A 23,217-nucleotide genomic window follows, 5' to 3' on the forward strand; every position below is an offset into this window, starting at 1 on the left:
AACCCTGTTTTTGTATAGGCCTCTTTGGAAAAGAGTGGGGAAATCTAGTTCCTGAGGATGAAATAGCACATGGGCTGAGGACTATGTATGCTGCTCGCTGGTACTACCTAAAAACACTAAGAGTTGTCTAGGGATTTATCTTTTAAACAAAGCTTTGACACACAAGATCTTACTTACTCTTCACAACAACCCTAAACCTAAACTAGCTTGGGAAATCGAAGAGAACTCAATTCAATAGTAAACTGTAAAGAGATGCTTTGGTTAAAGAGCTTAATATCACCCTAAGGATTACTTGGTGAGGGACTGGTGGCTTTAACCACTAACAGCCTGGGAAGAAAGCAATGACTGTATTTCTTTGGCCACAATGCAATCATGGCAACAGAAGCACCCACTCTTTCCACTTTGACCCATACAATCTGTCTAGGCAATTAATCAGAACTCTCAGTGGTTTTCCTACACGTTGCCAGTTGCCTGGCTAATTACACCTTCCCACAGAGTGAAGCAAGAGCATACCCCCTGAGGGCCCTCTGACTAAGGAAGGTGCTTTGACCAACACTAGTGAAAGCTGAGACTCAGTGGCCTTGTCAGTAAAATACACAGGAGAATCCTCCTCACTCAGTTTCCCTATCTCTAAAATGGGCTCTCCTTTATCCGTCTAGACTAGTTCCCTTCCATTTGGTACTAGGCCATCAGGAAGTGAAATCAGTGCTTAACCACAGCAGAATGTCCTCTGTTAGGCTCCAGTCGCCGCTCCGGGCATGCTCAGTAGCCCGACCGGCTTAGCACCGCGAGTAGGAAGAGGCTTTCAGCGGCCGCCTGGGCGACCGACAGCGGGCACTTTGAAGAATCACGTGTGTTGAGGCCATCTTAAAGAGATAGGCACCTACTTTTCCTCCACCCTAAACACCGCCCTGAGGGCGGAGGCGACCGTGGTGATTGCAGCTGCTTAGGGGCAGGGCTTGCCCCAGCGCTGAGTGGTAGCACCGGCGTGGTTGCGTCGGGGTTGCCTGGGATTGGGGAGACCAGTGTGGGGGGGGGGGCTGGGAGTGGCGTTTGGCGGGCAACCCTCTCTGTCCGTGGACGCGGGACACCCGGAGCGCTCCGAGGGGCTTTTGCCCTTGAGGAGACGTAGGGTTCCGGGGCGGCAGGTGACAGGGCCAGAGAAAGATGGAGCAGCTCGGGGCGGCGGCGTCGGGAGCTGGAGGCGGCAGCGAGGAACCCGGCGTGGGCCGGAGCAACAAGCGGAGCTCGGGGAACCGGGCCGCCAACGAAGAAGAAACGAAAAACAAACCCAAATTGGTAAGTGCTCCCGCAACCCCAGCCGGCCTTGGGGACTCAAGAGCCCCGGATCGTCCTGCCATGGAACACGCGGGGGACCCAAGTCCCCCTCCCAGCTGTAAGCCGCGGTCTCGCCGCGCAACTCGGGGAACGGAGACGGCGTGGGGGCGGAAGAGCACCCCTTCTCCACTTAACCCAGCCCTCTCCCGTGTCAGCTCGTGGAGAAGAAAGGCCCCACCCCAACTTGGGGACACCCTGCTTCTCGTCCTAGAGTACTGGGTAGGGCTGTTTGTCTAACTTGTGGGCGCGAACCTTCTTTGCGGGATTCCATTTCCCTCCCACCTCTTGTCAGTTGCTGTTTGGCCTCTTAACACTTGGGGTTCGGGGCAGGGGAACCTCCCTCCTCTCCGTTTCGGATACACTGGAGCCCAGTCTTAGCTACGTAAATCAAGACAAGCACGGCATAGGTTCCCCGTCCCTCGACTTGGCCAGAAATTTCAAGGAGAGGCGCCTGCGTGCGTTCCCCCCACCATGTGCTCGTCCAAGAAACATTTCTTTGGAAGTGTGTGGCTTGAGGGGAGCGTGGGAGTTGGAGGCTAGGCGGGGTACTCCACCCCCCCACCCCCTGACTATCCCGACAGTGTTTTCACTTGGTTGAGAATGCTCAAATGCAGTTATGTACCCCTTAAGTGTCTGACAGTCCTGACAGTGTGGACCAGTAGTAGTAGTTCATTTCCTGCTAAAAGGCAAGAAATCTAAGGGGCCTGGTATTGGGTTGGGAAATACTGGGGTTTCTTCAACTCATCAGTTGAAAAGGTTCCTCTTTTTTAAACTTTCTAATTTCAGTGGAATGTGGAGAAAGGGGTTTTCAGCACAGATTCAGCAGATAAACTTTTCAGCCTCTCATGAGCCTTTTCAACAGAAGATTCCTAGTCCACATCCCAAGCACAAACCACATGTTGCATGTCTATATTTCAGCTGTAAGCAACAACTTGATTATAATAGAAGGGTGAGAGACTGTGACGTGCAACTCAAACCATTTCCTGTGGCATCTGGCCATTTGGTTTGGACTTGCACTTCTCTTTTGGCTCCTCTTCGCTTTCCTAGTACAGACTGTCGATATGGGAAAACTGGGGTCAAACATTAGGCCATATGAAGGCTTCTGTTATGTGGGGAAGCACTTGAGCTAGACTAATATAAATATAAAATCTCATCAGTTCCATACAAACCTGAGACAGATCTAGAAATTACTTGCTAATGTGTCCTATTACCCCAGCATTTATAAATAAAGAAACTGAGTCAGAGCTTTTTGACTTGTCTGTACTATCACAGTTATAATGGGTGCCTGCACCATAATGAATTTGAGAAAACAGGTCTGTGTGAATTGCTAGAGTTGAATGTATGTATTTAAATTGTTTTTTGTTTTTGTTTTGTTTGTTTTTTGTTTTTTGTTTTTTTGGAGACAGGGTCTTTATAGTCCTGGCTGTTCAGGAACTTGCTGTGTAGTAGACGAGGCTGACTTTGAACTCACAGAGATCCTCCTACCTGGGCCTCCTGAGTATGTGAGCCACCACGCCCAACCAAGTAGTCAAAATTTTAATGATGTGACTTTGAAATTTACCAGTTTGTGGTAAAAGAGTGATCTTACTTCTGTCTGCTCCACATCTGCCCCAGTACAAACTACTCTGATCAGTAGTAAAAAGTTTAATTAAAAATAAAAGTTAGGGATAGTTTCCATTAGTAGTTTTACACATTCACTTTTAAGGATACTAAAGGAAAAACATTTATCTCTATTAGTAAGAACACCTTGGTACTATTCTCTTACTCTTTGGCTGTTTGTCCTGTTTCATGTTTTATGTTTTATTTGATTTGACAAGGTGACTGGATGATTATGAGATAGTATCACTTTCCGTTTCTAGCTAACTTCACTGTTCCATGGCGAACATAGCTTGATGCAGTAGATCAAGTATTGGAGCCCAAAGCATAATACTGACATGAATTTTCCTTTTTCCCCATCAAGTATATTTTTTGAGTTTTACATGATTTCTGTAAGCCAACATGTCACACTGATAAAAACAGGAATGCAGTAGGATATATATGAAGATAAACAATTTGACCAAACAGTATGATTTGGTAAACTTTTTAGGAAGGAGTTCACCTGATATTCTTTTTTTTTTTTTCTACTTGTAGAGTTTATTTATTTATTTTTTAAAGTTTTTTTTTTCATTTTATGTACCAATCCCAGTTCCCCATTCCTCCCCTTCTCCTGAATCCCTCCCACACCTCCCTCCACCATCCACTCCTCAAAGTGGGTAAGGCCTCCCTTGGGGAATCAACAAAGTCTGGCATACCAAGTTGAAGGAGAGCCTAGCCCCTCCCCAGATCTATCCATCTATTAGGGGAGGCAGTTCCTTCAATAACTCAACACATTTTAAATAATATGTTGATTTTAGAGTTTTGAATTTTATAGAACTTTCTGGTTAGGCCCCCATTGTAACATGCTATTAAACAACACGACTCTTGGATTGATTAGTAATTTGGTGTCAACCATGGCTTGTATTTTGTTAAACTGAATAGAGAAAATGAGCTAGAGAAGTGAAAGGGAATAGCTCTGTCCTGTATCTCACAGATTTAAAGCAATGATTTAAACATTAAGAGAATGCAATGTTGGAGCTAGACAGACAGTTCAGTTGGTAAAGTGCTTGCATGCAAGCATGAGGAGCTGAATTTGCTGTCTGGCAATCTAGTAGGAAGCCTGGTCTGCTGGCGCCCATTTGTTATCCCAGTGCTGCAAGTAGGAGGAGACAGGCAAAGTGAGCCTAGCCTAACCAAAGGGGTCCATATTCCTTTGAAAGAGACTGTCTCAAAAAAAGGAAGTGCCTTCTGATGAATGGCCCCAAGATTGACTTCTGGCTTCTAAAGATGTATGTATATACATGCAAACACACACACATACACATACACACACACACACACACACACACACACACACACACACAGACACAGACACACACACACACACACACACACACACACACACACACACACGAGAGGGGGCATTTTTAAAGTTTGTCTAATACCCCCATCTTCCATTACAAGTTGGTGGATATAGAGTAGTATGCCACTATTTGAAATTTTTGTATTTTGATTTTCTGCCTGTGTAATTTCTGAAGCTGTTGCTTTTTTTTTTTTTTTTTGACAGTGAAATTAAGTTAATAACATTTTCTGATAGGTGCGAGAGGTAGGTTGAAGCCAGGATTTGGATGTTAACTGTTAACTAAAAGTAAAAGTTAATTACAATAGCACACTAATATTCTGGTTTCTATGTAACTGAGTATTTTGACTATATATTTTTTTATTTTAGAATTGATGAATTATGGTTTTTTTTGTTTGTTTTGTTTTTTTTTTTTGGTTTTTTGAGACAGGGTTTCTCTGTGTAGCTTTGTGCCTTTCTTGGACCTCGCTCTGTAGACCAGGCTGGCCTCAAACTCACAAAGATCCACCTGCCTCTGCCTCCCTAGTGCTGGGTTTAAAGGCGTGTGCCACCACCACCCGGCATGTTTTGATTTTTAAATAATAAGTTCTGAGCTAAATGGTTTTATGTACAGATTTTTTTTAACCAAGTGCTTACCATAACTTCTAAGTTTGTTGAAATGAAATTATTCATAGTCAGGCCAGGCATAATGGTGCATACCTGTATTTCCAGCATTCTTGAAGTAGGAACATCTCACATTTGAGGCCAGCCTGGGCTATAGAGTGAGACCTTGTCTTAAAAAAATACTCCTAGTCCAGTGAAGCAGAGAGAGGAGTTAATTATATGGGAGTATTTTAAAAATGTCACAGAGGGGCATTTCAGTCAAATTGGATTTCTTTTTTTTCTTTTTTTTGTTTTTTTTTTTTTTTGTGTGTTGTTTTTTTTTGAGACAGGATTTCTCTGTGTAACAGCCCTGGCTGTCCTAGAACTTACTCTGTAGACAAGGCTGGCCTCGAACTCACAGAGATCCACTTGCCTCCCAAGTACTGGGATTGAAGGCATATGCCACCACTGCCCATCGGATTTTTTTTTTTTCTAGACAGGATTATTTTTGTAGCCCTGGCTGTCCTGGAAATTGCTCTGTATTCCAGGCTGGTCTCTAACTCAGAGATCCACCTGCCTCTGCCTCCCAAGTGATGGGATTAAAGATATAGTGGTGATGTCCACGCAAATTGGATTTTTAAAACTGTATCTTTATGTATTAAGGTGAAGGGCAGGCTTTTCCTGAGTGCTGCAGCTGGGGCAGTGCTGGTGCACTCACCCTGGTGGTGAGAATGGGGGAGTGCTGGTAAATTTAGCAACCCTGTAACCACCCAGGCCCAGAACCAGGGTTATGAGTTGGCCCACCCCAACATCCACCCCATCTGTGATCTAGATCCTATGAAAGGGCTGGACCTGCAGATCCAAACCTGCATGATCTCTATGACACTGAGTAACAACAGGATATCCAGAGAAGTCCTTTCCAGTGAGGGCCCAGTATCGGTAAGTGTAGCAGAAGCCAGAGGCCTCAAACCAGACCAATGACTCATTGCAATGAACTCTTGCAAGTAAAGATATATGGACTAAAGGGTTTACTGTGTGACTCACCGGGCCACACTACAGCTTCCGCAAGGAGATTTTTTTTTTCTTTTCCTCTTTCTTTTCTCTTAAATTTTATTTTATTTTATTTTGTGGGGGGAGGTTGCAAGGGCAGAGGGCAGATATGAAAGGGTGGGGAGATGAATGGGATCAAGATGCATGATGTGAAAGACACAAAGAATCAATAAAAAGTTAAAAAAAAAAAAGAGAAAGGCTTATAGTGGAAGACATGTGCACCAAGGCTTGAATAGGGCTTTGATTGAAGGTTGTGGAGTAGCATAGTGGAGTTGCCATTTAGAGTCCTGGATTTCAGTTGCTGCTCATGTATGTCCTGGACCCGAATTTCTTTAATCCTATAATTCCAATTTCCTCTCCCTCCTGACACTACCCTGAGTATTCTCACCAAATTGGAAGCATCTTTCTTGTTTGTCTTTAAGGAATCACACTGCTCTTTTGGCCCAGCTCCTACCTGAGTGCTCCCTTTCTTCCTTTAAACCTTCACTGGTTATTTTATCTTACTGAGGAAGAAGGATATTCCTTCTTCTGAGGATTTAGCTGTCATGAGTTTCAGTTTTATGTACTGATGATCTTGCTTTATAGAGATTTTAAAGTGCTTCTGGTCATGGCTGTTCTTTTGTTTATTCTTGTACACTAGCCAATGATTATTAGCTAAGGACTTTTGTCTCTATAGGTAAGATATGTTGGGAGATTGGGAGTTAAATTGTGGAAAAGAGACTCAAAAACAACAACAACAACAAACCAAATAAAAACAAAAAATAAAAGTACAAGAAAGTACAAATGGTAGTTCTGTATTTTTTTTTTGAGATGGGTTTTCATTTATTCCAGGGTGGCCTTGAACTCCCTATGTAGTTCAGGGTGATCTTGAACTTCTTATCCTTCTGCATCTACTTCAAATGCTGAGATTACATACTTGCATGCTGTATCTGGTTTATGTGATGCTGAGGACTCAACCCAGGGCTTCATATATGCTAGTCAAGCATGCTATCAACTGAGCCACATTCCCAGCTCCAAACTGTCATCTTTTATATGCTATATTTTTTTGTTCATATGTACATGTGTATATTATCAAATGAACTTTCCTGTCCATTATTCTGTTTCTTTTTGGGTTTGCTTGAGATCCTTGTCTGATTTTGAACTTATATAGCTCCTCAGGCTGGCCAATACCAGATCCCGTTTCCTTCCATATCCCAAGTGCATGGATTATGGCCTGAGCCTACATGTCTGTTTCTTCTGTTTCTTTGAGTTAGAAGTTCAAATAACCTCTTCAGGGTCATGAGAAACTCCCTCCTCCCCTTGTTTGTTTAGATTCTTCTGATGTCAGAGCCAGAACTCCCATGCAGAGAGATGATACTGACATTACCAAGTACCGAGTAACAGTTTGTTGTTATTACTAGGAGGCTTCAGAGTAGTTTAAAAATGATATGGACTGTAGAGTCAAAAATTCTTGCTTCCAGTGTCCTTTCTGTCTTTTATTTTAATTATGATCTCTGATGCACATTAATACCAGAAATTTCAGCTCATTGATTAATGTCTGCCAGTCAGAGATATGGTTTCCTGCCCAAAATGCTTGTTTGATTTTTGAGACAGGGCCTTGCAATTCTGTTGCCCAGGCTATCTTTTAACTACTGACCTCAGGTGATCCTCTTGTCACAGTCCCCTCAGTAGCTGGAACTACAAAAGCATGCCACCCTTTCTGTCTGATTTTCCAGACAAAGTAGCTTAGATAAAATACAGTAAACATTAAGTACACATTCAGGAAATTCTATAATGTTATAGCAATATATATTGCTGTTTGCCTCTGACATCACCTGAATCAAATGTGATAATGGAACTGGGGCATTGCTCCATGGTTGAGTGCTTGTCTGGCATTCATGAGGACCTGGGCTCAGTCCCCATTTTTAGAAAAAAATGTGTATGTGGTTGTTGAATTTCATGTCCGTTTTGCAGTTTGAAATCCTTAATGTTGTTATTGTATAAAGTGCCATAATCAGGTGTTTGTTGATTGACTCCTTGTTCTCCTCTCCAATTCCCTTTGTTCTGGTAGTATTATACATTCTGTCCTTTTATTAATCAGCCTTTCTTCTTAGTGGTTGTAGATGTGAGCTTAACTTTTGCTCATTTTTTTTTTTTTTTTTTTACTATTTGTCTTATTTTAGATTCATTTATTATGTGATGAGTGTTTTTGCTTGCATGTATGTGTGTGCACCACATATGTACCTGGTGTGTTACAGGACTCAAAAGAGGGTATCAAATCCTCTGGAACTGAAGTTTCTTAGGGTTTTGAAGCTACCATGTGGGTGCTGGGAAACAAACTTTTGTCTTTGCAAGAGCAATAAGTGCTTCCAACCACTGAGCCATCTCTCCAGCCCACACTAAATTTTTAAAGAACATGTCTACTATTTTCTTTGAATTGATCAATTTCAGGCATTTAAAATTTTTAAAACATTATTCAGTAGATATGTATGACATTTTGTCTTGTCAAGGAGCTTAGTGATCTTGTACAAAGAAGGAAACTGAGTCATTCAGGTGTTATGGGACTGACTTAGAGATAAGTTTAAAAGCTGTCACATCTATTGTGGAAGTTATCTATAGCACTGAGTCATGCTTCAGGGACTCTTAAAAGTAGAAAGTTATTCAATTTGTCACTTCTTTTGTTCCTTTTTGAACAATTTATAATTATAATCTCCTTAGATTTCACTGTAAGTACTAAGAACTTTGCCAGTAGCAACATGTCATTTTTTATATTACTCATATCTAACGCAATGACAAAAAACAGTGTAAATACCAGCATGCTCTGAAAATAGTATATAATAATATATACTAATTTTTTGAATCAGCACATCTGGTTAATATATTGCTGGGTAGCCTTAGCACTGAAATGGTTATTATTGAAGACACAGATTTCTCTCATTCCCAGTTCCTTCTGCCAGATTTGGGGTGTGTGTTGTTATTTTTTTCTGAAGTCAGAAAAGGCAAAGATGATGGTTAAGTGACACAAAAATACTGCTGTGGTCTTGTAACCCAACTTGGCCTCATATTTTGCGATACCCGTGCTCACAATTGGTGCATGTAAATGTTGATATATATATTTTCACATGGTTGTTTATTGTGAACCTCAGGAATAGGAAGAAATGTGTTCTCTCTAAGTTAAAACTTATTATCCAATCAGGCTGAATCTGATTTACTATCAAATGATACACTTTGACTGTAGTTTTAAACAGAATCTTAACTGAATCTGGATACTTGCTTTGTGTGAGGTGGCCTGGGGAAGAAGAAGATATTGGTGCCTTTTTTTGTGACATGATGTAGAAAACACAATTTTTAACTCATCACCACTTGTGCTCTCTTTGGTTAGTGAAGATTTTACTGAATTGCTCTGGGAAGAGGGTGTTCCATTGCTACCACAAACATGAGAAAATTGGCCTCCCATTTCTATTGTTTGGTCTCGATAAAGTGGTCCCTGTCGTAAGTGAGAAGCTTCTAATTGATCCAGACAGCCTAGGTACAACTCAAACACAGCATTAGGAAGACATTACTCACAAATGGCCATTGACTTAGTCACTAGTAATTATGATGCTCACCCAAGTGACAGGAGGATTTGATTACAGGCCTTTATTTTTGAGACAGGGTATCATATAGCTCAATGTGGCCTCAAACTTTCTATGTAGTTGAGGGTAACTCTGAACTTATTCTCCTGCCTCTGACTCCTGACTACTGGGATTACTGGCATGTGCCACTAATGCTCAATTTATGAGACATTCGGAATTAAGCCTGTGCTTCCTGCATGGTAGGCAAATACTTGAACTACCTCCTCAGCCCACAATCTTTTTCTAAAAAGCTATTTGTTGTACTGTGATAGTTGTCTATAGATAGCTGTATGTTTTGATAAATGTCCATTCAACATTCTGAGGAATTCTTAATATACTCCTGTTTAGTTGGTCTCTATCAAGAGAAAAGTAGAATTAAGTTGAAATATTTTAAAACATTGCAAAAATACAAAAAAGAGAATATAATATGACCTACCATTTATCTATTGCCCATATAGAGTAGTTAGTTCTCTAGAATTTCTAAATTTACTTTATCCTTTGTTTTTCCCTTGCTAGAAGATTTTAGTTCACACTCCAGATATCATGTCATTTGACTCCTACAGACTTCAGTGTGCATCTCTAAAAATTACTGACTTCTTAAAAACAATCACTATGCCACTGACACATCTTTAAAATAGTAATGCAGTCCTTATCGTCCAGTGTCAACCCATAATCAAGTATCCTCAATTACTTAAAAAATAAATTTTTAATCTAATATATGTATAATTACTGTATACGGCACCAGACTCCTAAGATAAATATAGCTTTAAATAATGTTAAAATCTTGTTCAAAGTTACTCTACATAAATATCAATCTAAGTTAGGTTCACATTTGTCTGTAATTCTGTGAAAGTATCTATGAGAGTTATCTGTTGGAATAGCTACTCTGTACTGTAGAAAGTAGACCAAATTTAGACTTCTGAGTTCACTTCATTTTGTGACTTGAGAAGTGAAGTGGAGTTTATGTGGAAGAATTTTCCTGCCAGAGAAGTGCTATAGATAGCTGGGCAAATGGGAAAATATTCTTGAATGCTATGCATATAAAAGATGCACTGAATTCATTGACATATACATACACATAATAACATGTTTAGGCTAATACCTGTATTTTTGTTTGTTTGTTTGTTTGTTTGCTTTTGAGACAGAGTTTCCTCTGTGTAGCCCAGACTGTTCTGGAACTCACACTGTAGACCAGGATGGCCTTGAACTCACAGGGATCTGTCTGCCTCTGCCTCCTAAGTGCTGGGATTAAAGGTGTGCATCAACATTGCCCAGACAACTACCTGTATTGTTTTTGTATTTAAATATATTTATTTATTTATTTTTCATTTTACATGTCAACTACCTGTATTTTTAATTACCAAGTAAATGCCAATTTGGCACCTCAGATATCTTTCTTTGTTATTTAGCCATACTCTAGATGTGCATGTAGTTGACTGGGTCAGTGAACCTTTGCCAGAAACTCTGAGTTACCATCTTTTTCTTTTCTTTTTACTTTTTCTTATCTCCCTTTCAAAAAAAAATTGGGGGTTTTACTTGAAAATAAGGTTATGTTAATGAGGTGATGGTGCTGCAGATGGGTAGATTAGATCAACTTGGGCAAATGATCTAGATTCTCCACAGATTTTTTTAAGAAATTGTATAACCACTACCCTTTAGATACCAGTTTGCTGCTGTTACAGTGTTGAAAGGCAATGGGTGTATAATTTCTCTAACTTTGTGAACTTTTAAATAATTTTAGTCTTGTAATCTATGTCTCCTCTTTACCTTCTTGACTTTGCAGTTACTGACCCAGTCAAGTGGGTGATTGTCCTCTAAACATGTAAATGAGTGATAATTGTTGGGGCTCCATAGACAGCTGGCATTTTCTTTTGTTTTGCTTAAGGGAAGGAAAGTTATGGATGTGTTGTTTTATGTGCTTTGAAATTAATCACTAGTAAAATCTTAAGTGTTTAATAGCATATTATGTTGACCGGAGCTGTTTATGAAGTTTTGTATGTAGATAGCAAGGCATTGTGCATTTATATCTTGACCTCTAATAACATGTATCATATAATAGAGCAGTGTCATTACATGGGGTTGGGCCCTACACAAGGGTAGCAGACCATGGAGATCACAGTATTTGCCAACATATGCCAAACACAAGGCTCTGTCTTCCTGGAGTATTCTTCACAAAAACATCTCATATGGGTTGGGTGATGCATTAAAAACCAAAAAGATTTCACTTTTATACTTGGAAGTAAATTCAGCAAGCATAGGTCATGGTTGGATGTATCATTTAGAGTAGGTGTTTTTTTTTTGAAATTGTTCTTTATTTTTAGTTGTGCATATTTGTATGTTAGTAGATGTGCATGAGTATATTGGATCCCTGGAGATGAAGTTATAGGTACTTGTGAGCTGCTAGATATGGCACTAAGAACCAAACTTGGGTTGTCTGGAAGACTAGTAAGTTGTCTTAACAGCTGAGCCACTTCCCCAGTTTTCTAGAATATGTATGTCATTTGTCATTCATTTTAAATAAGCATATTATGTGTATATCTGTGTTATATATTGTCTTATACTTGACTGCTTTTGGTTTGAATTCTGAAATCCTCACATATGGATGACCATGTCCTTGAGTGCCCAGGCTCAAGGTTTAACTAAGGCTTTGCTTTTTCTGTACTCCTCACAATAATTTTCTTGACATTATTTTTTCAAAGAGTTCTACATAGTCATGGATCATATGGATAAGACTATATTTTTTGAAGTTTGCTCTGTAACTTGAACGTATTTTCATTTACATCACCCATGATACAAGGCAAGAACATGTAGAATGTTAAGATGGGATTGGCAGAGACAAAGCTTCTTGTAATATGTTCTGCAGTCTGGTACCTTTCATTTTGAAATCAATGTTTCCAGAAGATCAGTGTGTATATATAAAACATTTGTGTTTGAAAAATAGCCTTTCTTAGGTTGCCCTCACAAAGTGTTTGTCATTGGCACTACAGTGGCTTACATTTCTCTCCCTTTGGTTGAATAGCTAATGGTCTTTAAATGGAAGAATAACTTTACTATGTCAAGAAAAAAAAAAAAAAGCCTGGATTTTAGCCATGTTGGCTGGCTCAGATTTTTCATGTATTTGTTTTACTAAAGTAGAGTGTACCTATGTTCTGTGATCTCTAAACTCTTACACTTTTCCAGTATACCCTATAGTTGCTTTATCAAACTGTTTTCAGATGCTCTTGTGAGATCCAAACCCTTCATTTTTATATAAGCTGAGTTGACCTGAGACTACATCCTAAATTTTAAGTAGTTGTGTCTCTATATCAAATGAAATGAGGCTTTAGTTTTAACTGAAAGTAGGGATTGTACAGGGTTGTAAGCCCAGTTTTGCACACTTGTGCTTCCAGTTCTGTTTCAGCTAATTATAGATCAAGGTATATTATTGTATTACATTGCAGATCCTGGCTTTTAACTCCCTCCTTGCCTTAAAATATTGTTATCACTTGAATGTTTCTAATACTGAAGATCGTATTCCTCCTCATGTTTATTGGATTTTTTGAAGACTATCTATGTAGAATTGTCATTGAATGTTAAATCAGTTGTTGCATGTGTCAGATATTCCTGTAACAGCATTTCCCATTCATACCCATCACCAACTATGTTGCCATGAACTAGTGGAAACTCCAGTTTTTTAATCTTAACACACAGTACAAGTTTTCAAGACCTTGGATTATATTTTATAGGGTCTAAAAGTATTTCCTATTCTATTCAGAGTTGATATGATTTAACTAGGCTATTTATGGCATCTTATTGTTTAAAAGAATTTGTTTCTGGCTATTTGAGGAGATTTCTTAGAAATGAACTAACTTTATAGGCAAATCATTTTAAAAACTATTTTTAGCTGTCAGTTTGTTCTGTACAACAAAGGGGTCAAAATAGATTTGCATGAGCTTCAATCAGTTTCTACATATTAAAAGTGAAAGATTATTAAGAACTGTAATGAATCTGCCTTAACTTAAATACATTATATCCATATTTTAGTTAGATTGAAAGTGGGAATTATGAAAGATCACTGTTTAGGCTGAATATTAAAAACTGAATATGCCATCTAACTTTATAGTTTTTTTTTCTAGAATCTGAGTTATTCTAGTCCAGTGAAGGCTATAGCAACACTATTTTATCCATATATTTCCCTCTAGAGAGTGCTAGCTTCATGCTAGGATGTGCTAGGCATTGAGTCATTTCTGTGGTTCATTAATCAAATTCTCAGGCTATCCAGAGATAATTCAGTGATACTCAATGTCATACCTCTGGTTGCTTTTCTGGGTTCATTGCATGTATTTGTGAAGATCCATACAAAGAGGGCTAGGGGAGTGATTCATGAGTTTCCATAGGAGAAACTTTCATGTCTATCATCTGTGTTGGATGGCTCACAACTGTCTATAAACCCAGAAATCCAGTGTCTTCTCCTGGCTTCTTTGAGCGTCTGCATTCATACCACCCCCATGTTTATAATTACAAATAAATCTTTAAGAATCATGCAACATGTGGGATTTTATACTACGTATCCACTGTTCCCATTCCACAGATGATTGCAGAACACCTAAGACTTCTAGGTCAGAGACAAAGAATACTACCATTGAAAAAGTAATAGCAACTTGTCAACACAGTGCTCAAGTTCACCATAATCTTAAATCCCATAGGGTAGGCTTGGATGATGGTACAGGAAGTTAGTTGTACTACAGCAGAGGAACACTTGAGGGATTTGTCACTTTAATAGTGACAAGCATACAGCCTGGTCTTTGCTGGGATTGGGAGATGTTACCTCATTCTGAAAATTACTTGCTACAAACAAAGCCCTGGGAAATAGCCTGTATAAAATCCCGGCAGCACCTTTCAGTCTTGACATACACAGCAGTAATGTACAAGGATGTTCTAGGATTGATGGTGGATTGTCTCCCTCTGAATATTAACACATTTCATCCTGACAGACATCATTTTGTAGAGAACAAGAAAGGCTTAGAGCAGCTAAGTAATTTGCCTGAGAATCTGCAACAGTGAACTTGCCTTTTAGGACCAATGTGATTATAAAAATCTATTTTAACCCATCGTTTTTCTATACTGCCTAAGAGCCCAAACCTTGGGGTTGCTCTAAATTAACCAGAAGATCTAGTAGTCCTGTGGACTGGGTGATGTTTTGGACCTGGCCTACATTTGTACCATGCTTATGTATAATTTAGAAGACAGAGTTTTGTGGCCGTTTGTTTCAGTGTTACTGAAATATCCCAAGTTAAATTTTTTTGAATTGCTGCCGTGAAATATCGGGGAAGATATGTGACCATTTGCAAAATTGCCATGGGCACAAGAGGGATAAGACTGTGGATTTTAAGGCTACATGAACACAGTTCTTAAAAATAGCAGTCTTGGTAGTTTGACCTTTATTACATAATTTCCAAGTCACCTCAAGGCTTGCTGTGCTTTACTACTCTTGTTGATGGTGATACATTCCCTTTCTTTCTCCCCATTTGTACGTTGGTGCTTTCTAACAGAATACATGGCAAGTCCTATTGCATTCTTCGCTCTTCCCTCCCATCCCCACTCTCTGTTTGTTTGTGAACTTTTGTGTGAGGCAAAACTGCTTTGGAAAACTAATGCTGTCTCCTATTACACAAGTACACGATATGCATTGTTTCTTGATTAGGGAAGTGCCAAGAACCACCTACCTTCTCCTGCTGCTTCCTGTGTCTGCTTTGCCTAAAGATTGGCTGCTATAAAAGTGTGGCATAGTCAGCCAAGTGTAATCTTTTTTTAATTAGTCTGCAGAAAGTGTTGTGACAAACAATTTTAGCATTGGGGTGTGCCTAGTAAGAGGCCTTAACTGTGGGCTTAAATGCCAAATAATTGAGAGTACCTAATTTAGTTTGGGCTCTACTTCTCTCAACTTTAAGCATCATCCCTCCAGAAAGAAAAAGGATGCCTTTAATTGTAAAAACTATAATAGGTAAATTATATCACGAATAGCTCACTGTATGCTTGGAGCCTGCAGTCAAGCTGTTTCACACTTAGGAAAGAGAAGGATAGACTAGTAGGGCTAGTAATTAAGCAGATGAAGAATTTTATTGTTTCTATGTATACAGTTACTTTTCCATTGCTGTGATAAAACACCTTGACCAAAGCACCTTATGGAATAAAGAATTTATTTGGGCTTATGGTTCTAGGAAGATAAGAGTTGATCGTGGCAGGAAGGCATGACAGTAAGCAGCATGCATGTAGTCCGAAGCAGGAATCTGGGAGCTCACATCTTCAAATGCAATCAGGAAGTAGAGAGCAAACTGGAAGAGGCATGAGATTTTAACTTTCTAAGACCATCCCCAGTGACATATTTGCCCCATTGAAGCCATACTGTACCAAATTTTCTCTTTTGGGCCACCAGCCAGCTCCCAAATTATGGCACATAGACTTTTTATTAGTTATAAGTGCTTGGCCTTGCTTAGACTCATTTCTAGCTAGCTTTTTAAACTTAAAACAACTTGTTTCTCTTTATCTGCCTTTTGCCTCGGGGCTTTATACCTTCTTTTGAAATTTCTGTATATCTTACTTTCATATACAGCTGCCTGGCTTCTTGCACTGGGCATGTCCCCTTCATACTCTCCTTTCCTCTTCTTGCTGTGGATATTGCTCTGTATGCTGTGAATGTGTTGCTCTGATTTTGTTGAAAAATAAAACATTGACTAGTTGATTGGAGTAGCCAGGCAGGAAGTATAGTATAGGTGGAATAAGCAGAGAGAATTCTGGGAATAGGAAGGCGGAGTCAGGAGCCACCAGCCAGATACAGAGGAAGCAAGATGTAAAAGTACCAGTAAGTTATAAGCTACCTGGCAACTTATAGATTAATAGAAATGTGTTAACTTAAGATATAAGAACTAGATAGCAAGAAGCCTGCCATAGCCATACAGTTTATAAATAGTATAAGTCTCTATGTGATTACTTGGATCTGAGTGGCTGCAGGCCTGGATGGGACTGGAGAAAACTCCAGCTACATCTTCTCTTGTTCTTTATTAGCCCAGATTTCTCCTCCTATTTATTTTTTCTGCCTGCCAGTCCTGCTTATCCTTTCTCTGCCTAGCTATTGGGCATTCAACTCTTTATTAGACCAATCAGGTGCCAACGTGAAACAAATGCAATGCATCTTTGCATCATTAACAAAAGCATCAGAAGCATATTCAGCACACTTTTACACAGTTAAAGTAATATTCTGCAGCATAATCAAATGTAACGTATCTTTGCCTAGTTAAAATAATATTCCACAACACCATACTGCTGAAATTTCCCTAAATAGTGTGCCAAGTGTTCAAATACTGGAGACTAGATATAGGGGAGGAGGGTGTGATGTGGAATCGAATTCAGACCACCCACACTGCGTTATTCCTGGTTGTTGATATTCTCCTTTTATTTCTGACTTCATAAAACCCAGAGAGGTTTAACTTGTATTAATTACAAGTACTTAAGAAAGGCCATAGGAGTCTTTTGTCTCCAAAAGTTTTACATTCAACCCCCTTTAGACCAGTGGTTCTCTGGGTGGGGCAGTTTTAACTCCCAGGAACATTTAATATTTTCTGGAGACCTTTTTAGAGTTTAGAGTTGGGAGATGGTACTACTAGTATATAGTGTATAGATGCCACGATGATATTTTATATCCTATAATTCATAGGACGTGTCCCCTACACAAAGAGGTACTCAACACAATGCTTTAGGTCTTCTGACTTTTTCTGTATTTAGTGTGGAAAAACTCCTGTTAGTACTCAGACATTCTCCTTTTGCCATTTTGTCCTTTGCCCTGTATTGAGATAGGGTCAGATCATCCATGTTTTCAAGGAAGTATCAGTCATGTCATTGGCCCTCACAACTTGTATTTTTATCTTCTTCCTTCCTGCTAATACAAGCCTGCTGGACTGGACTGTTACCAACTTTGTGTTATGAATTGTACTTCTTATCGCTTATCACATTTCTGACAACTAAGGAAATGTGTGTTCTCTTCCTAATGAGTTTAAAAGGTGATTTTCATTTTTCTTATTCCTTGAGTCATTGCCAGCTCTTGATGCTGCTCAGATTTAACTTCTCATCTGTATGGCTTTTATTTATGTATTTGAGATGTGGTCTTGCCATATAGCTCAGGGTTGCCTTGAACTGACAATCTTCCTGCTTTAGCACGAGTGCTAGGATTACTTGTGTGTACAACCACACCTGGTGACCTGTGTATATTTTATATTTTTTCACATTGACTTCTCTGCTACCATCTGCTTCTCAGCTTGTTAACTTTTAAAGTCCTGATCCTTCCTCCATTTTCACAGATTTCTCACTGTTTTTCGTCTCTCCACACCAATTCAGGTAACAGTATGCCTCCCCAAATACCACCTACTTGTACCTGATGCCAAACTTCTACTGCCATCAACATTTCAGTTGGAGACTATACCATAGGAAGCCGAGGGGCTGTGGTTTGGTTTGACTAAACACAGCTTTAAAAGGAAAATACTTTATGACAGTGTTCATTTTAATATTCTTCTTTGCAAGAAAAGTGAAAGTCAACTGTCCCGTCACATGGTATTTGTCATGTTTACCTTTTCAAGTTGAGAGTTTACCCTTTCCTCACTTATCAGCAGACTATTTCTTTATTAGTAGTTACCGACTGACCTTTATGACTTCTGTTCCAGTTGAGTCAAGGTTAACTTCCCTATTTGACCAATGAAAGCCATGGGCTACTTTGTACTCAACTCACCAGAACCAAGGGTATTTTGTATTTGAGGATAATATTAAGCACCTAATTCTAATTATTATAGTTTTTGTTTTTCCCTTTGTTTAATTGAAGCCACACAATGCATCATGCCATCTATTTGCAATAACCTCTCCACTTACACCCTTATTCTTTTCTTGCGAATTCGAAGTGCTTTCAATCCATTTCTTCATATAACCATTAAGCTGTTTTTACTTGCTTAAATGTGACATGATCTTTACTTTCACCATGATCTTTACTTTCAACCTACAATTTCATTCTGCAGCACACACAGCCATACTAACCATGGTGCTCATTATCTATGTATGCTATAATGTATAATCATTCCATGGACACCATCTCCTTTCTATGTATGAGGCATCATGCTGTGGGTATAAATATAGTTACAAACAGGTCTCACTCTTGAGAAGCTTGTGGCCTATTGAGAAAAGGATAGGTGACTATAAAGTCCTAAGAGCAATAATAAATATGTATGAATAGAGTGCTATTTGGAGTACCACATGCTGTGCCTGATAGAGACAGGAGAGCCTCTTTAGATAGTATGCTTCTTGATCTGTGTACTCGAGCATGAAGAATAGCATGGTCAGATTTGCTGGTCCTTGTCCATAAACATCCAATTTGAACGTATGCTTGGTTAATTTTACTCCTGATGACTTGCTTAGGTAAGCTACTCAGTTGGAAGAATTCTACCTTTGAAATTCTTCTTGTTCAATAATTAATCAAATGTAATAAATGTTTTAGAGGACCCCACCTCAGTATTAAGGTAAGTAAGCATTATTAGGGCTAAGGTAAGCAATTTCTGCCTGCAATCTATACAGAATTGGAAAATATGATGTTATAAACATGTACACAGGATGGAGTGTGAAAAGTGCAGATACAGGGTATAGTTATTTGGGAACACAGATGAGTTTCACTTCAAACGGAATAGTAGGGAGGACTTCTCTGGAAGAGAAGGATAAAAAGCTGCTTAAAAAAATACAGAGATTGTTTTTAACAGTGATAGAGTGAGGAAAAGCATTTCCTTTATTGAGAACAGTATGTGTTTCATAGTCAGCATTGGTTTATATATAGGAAAGCATTGTAGACTGAATGGCTTATGCACAACAGAATTTATTTTATCCAGCTCTGGAGCCTGGAAATCCAGGATCAAGGTGTCATCATGGGTAAGTTTTGGTGAGGGTCCCCTTGTGGGTTACACACTGCTGCTTTCTTGTGGTAGGTAGCCTCACATGGCTGAGAACTCAGTAATCTCTCAACCAATCCTTAATAACGTTCAAAGGCCCAAGATACTTTAATACCATTATATCAGAGGGGACATTAGTTCAATTTGTAAATCTTCAGGAAACATTTTCAGCATACAAGGCAAAATTACAAGGGAGCAACAAATGAGGGCATGTTTGAGGAACTATGTAGTTCACAGAGGCCCAGATATGTATATGAGAGTAGCTGATATCAAGATGGGGAGACTGTGGCTCAACCATAGTGAACATCAGATGCTTACTCAGTTTCCGTTTCTTCCTGTAACCTGGGTAGAATATTTGAGCAAGGGAGTAGGGGGGGTAGAGCGTATAATGTGATTGGAGCTGATTGGAGCTTATAATCAAACCTTACTCTAGAGTTTTGATAATTGGAAATATCATGAAGTCTAAACTCTTGTTAAAACTGTGTGGTAATTGCCTTGTTTTCAGTGTAAATATAGAGCATCCATTAATTTTGATACCCTTTGGAATGCTTTAATTTGACAGATTTGAACCTGTGAAATTAAATACGTCCTGTAAATAGCATGCACTTTGATGACTTAGTTTTGTAGCCATTTAATTGGCCCTTTCTCCCACCCCACACCTCTATAGATGTGTTTCTCTCAAGTTTGTGGTGTTCTAAGTCAAGCTCTTGTCATTTGCCCTACAAACAGATAGTAGCTTAAAGGTCATGTAACTTAGATTACAGCATTTGTGCTGTCAAATCAAATGTGTAATGTCTTGGCTGGATTACAGCCTTACAGTCTTTGAAATATTCCAAGAGAAGCTGCAGGATTTGAGATATATGTAATTGTGTAAATCTAGCTTCACTAAAGTACTTCTGTTTTCATGTGTGGACTACCTACCACAAAATAAGGTAGCTTAGAAACAATTGTGGCAAAGAAATCTTAGCATTGTCTTGAACTTAAATAAAGTCCCTATTCAAGGTAGTTTACTTCAACAGGTTAGTTTTTTTACTAAGAGACATTGTCAGCTTAGTTTTATTACTACAACTTTTAAGAGAGGGTAATTAGCAATTCAGTTCTCATATGAATTTGAGATAAGAAACCAGTGAATACAAATTGGTCCAGGATTATATATAGGTGGGTTATCAAACAAATATGTGTTTATGTCTAGTTCTTATACAAACCAACTTGTAACATGAGTCACATTAATTATAGTTAAGGTGGCTATTGGTTATGTTGTTTTGAACATAAAACTAAAGTGCGTATGTGTGTTTATATGTGTATAGATGTAGGGTTTTAGGATTTATCTGTTGTTTCCTTAAGAGTAAACTCTTTGATTTTTTAAATTTTTTATGGGATGAATGGTTGTTTAGTGTTTCAGTCTAGCATTGCAAAATTATTCTATAAAGGCATAGGTTCTTGACACAGAACTCATCTTGTGCTTGACAACTTTCTCATGTGAGATTTGTGATTCTTGCTAAATCTCTTATGAGCTTCCCAGGCACAAAGAGTATTACTATAAATGAAGAGGACAGGAACCTCCTGAGTTATAAATAAGTAAAATACATAGCCATATGAAAGGCCTGTGTGGAGGGGCTTCCCTGGTATGTTGAGCCAAAAATACTGTCTGGCCTGTTCTTCCCCCTCTTCTTACTGATGTTGCCTTGGGAATTGGAAGCCCAATCATGAGTCAGAATATTTTCTGTTTTGTTTCTTTCTCAGTGACACCCATATGTGGTGCCATGAATTGTAGTTGGAGTTTTCCTGCCCGGCCCACAATCAGGACACATCTCTCTTTCCTGCCAGTCCCACAGTTGCTCAGACCCAACCAAGAAAGCACACAGAAACTTACATTGTTTACAAACTGTATGGCCGTGGCAGGCTGTTTGGGTCTGAGCGACTGTGAGACTGGCGGGTAAGAGAGATTTGTCCTGACTGGGCCAGGCAGGAAAACTCTAACTACAATGAATAATATACTTCTTAAGAATGTCTCCCTAGGCCAGACCATATGACTTCATTACCACAGAATTAAGACTGACAGTCAGGAGCTTTTCCCATGCTATGGCTTCTCCTCCTGTTTTGCTTACTAGTATGGGACACTTGTTCCCATCAATAGCATTCCATACACATATATATCAGAGCAGTTCAGTTTCCAAATGTTATCTTTAGCTTTTAAAGTTGGGAATGAGATACAGATATTTGTAATGAAGAAATTGACAATATTATACAGAGAATAAAAGTGTGAGTCAGCATTTGGTAAATGGCTTATGAATTGTTGGGATTTAGACACAGGAAAGATTAATAATATGGTGCAAAATATGCTAGGAACTGAGTCACTAAGAACTTCCTCCCCCCCCCCTGTGTGTGTGTGTGTGTGTGTGTGTGTGTGTGTGCGCGCGCGTGTGTGTGTGTGTGTGTGTGTGTGTGTGTGTGTGACATTCACACTTGCTAAGGTGAAAATATTCATCTAGAATTTAAAACAAAACACTTAAGTCTTCAGGAATCCATGGATTTTAGTATGTGCAGTCTCAGAACATTCATATATATTGGGTTAAATAAAAGTTTAAGACATGGATCTGTTTCATTTTAAGAAAGTATATACTACCAGGATGTAATAAGTTAGTAAACAAAATACAATTGATTTGTAGGACACTACCTTAAATTTTAGTGCTAATTATCACTGTACTGTTGTTTTCTAATGTCCAGTACATTGAGCAAAGCCATTTTAATAATTCTAATTGGGCTCATATAATTCTTGATGTGTTTATGAATCAGCACTGTTGTTCAGAGTTGAAAAAAGTTTAATACTGTTATATTTCTGTAGGAACATGTTGAATGAGAATCATGAAAGGATTTTCAAGACATTAGAAATAATAGTTTCCATTTCCTTTGCTTTCTTAATTCCTTTTAATCTAGATTTCTCTTATACAAATTTGTTAACAGTGGTATTTGAACTATGTTGCTTCTAAGTCACCGGGAAAACTAGCTAAAAAATGTAGATTCTAGAGCAGCAATGGACCTAGTGAATCAGAATTCAGTAGTGTGGGTCCCCAAGAATCTGCATTACTAAGCTGCCTAGGTGATTCTGTACTATACAGTGGGACTTCCACTTATGTCATATACAATTTGCAAAATGGCAGTTCTGCAAGTCATTTTTAGCCCACAGACTTATTCTGTTTGACTTTCAATGTTGACTTTTGAGTTTTGCAACCCTTAAGAATTGGGAGTTCACATACAAACCAAATTTCTAGGTTCTTTTGAGTCATCAGAGTATGTTTACAGTAATGGCTCCATGTTTCCTCATGGGTTGCAGTAATCCACTGTATCCAAATGAGTTCTGTGAGTGGACCATGTGCTCTAGGGTTTAACACATTCCCCACTCCCTACCCCTTCCCCAGTGTGTCAGCTTAGGTCACTTATCTGATACTTATTTCTCTACAACTGACCCACATCACACATACTCAGAATTATTATGGATTCCAAGCCTTCAGCTTCAGGATCCAGATATTTAAAAAAAAAAATGAGGAGAAATGATTGGAAAAAAGTTGGGATAGGTGGCTGAGAAATAAGAGAAGTTAGCGTAGTAAAGAAATGAACACCCAGTGCTGGCTACTGAGACCTTTGAGGGTGAAAAGGAAGAGGAGGATTTAGGAAGGAACAGTCTTAGTGATAGACTAACTTGGAGTGGGAACTGGATGGGAGATTGAAGAACAGGTGCCTTATTCTGCGCTGCCCCAGGGAT

At 39.0% G+C, this 23,217-nt stretch overlaps 1 protein-coding gene across 3 annotated transcripts in view; it reads left to right on the plus strand.

Annotated features, from left to right (window-relative positions):
• The first annotated feature begins 1,054 nt into the window (after window positions 1-1,054).
• The window catches only part of Diaph2 (diaphanous related formin 2), a 747,093-nt gene continuing 724,930 nt past the window's right edge, over window positions 1,055-23,217 (plus strand). For all 3 annotated transcript variants that reach the window (XM_036175402.1, XM_036175403.1, XM_036175404.1), the window contains exon 1: window positions 1,055-1,299. In XM_036175402.1, coding sequence (XP_036031295.1) covers window positions 1,168-1,299 — 132 coding nt within the window. In that variant the 5' untranslated portion in view covers window positions 1,055-1,167. The remainder of the gene's footprint in view (window positions 1,300-23,217) is intronic.

The sequence above is a fragment of the Onychomys torridus genome, chromosome X (assembly GCF_903995425.1).
Source record: "Onychomys torridus chromosome X, mOncTor1.1, whole genome shotgun sequence".
NCBI classification, from domain to species: Eukaryota; Metazoa; Chordata; class Mammalia; order Rodentia; family Cricetidae; genus Onychomys; species Onychomys torridus.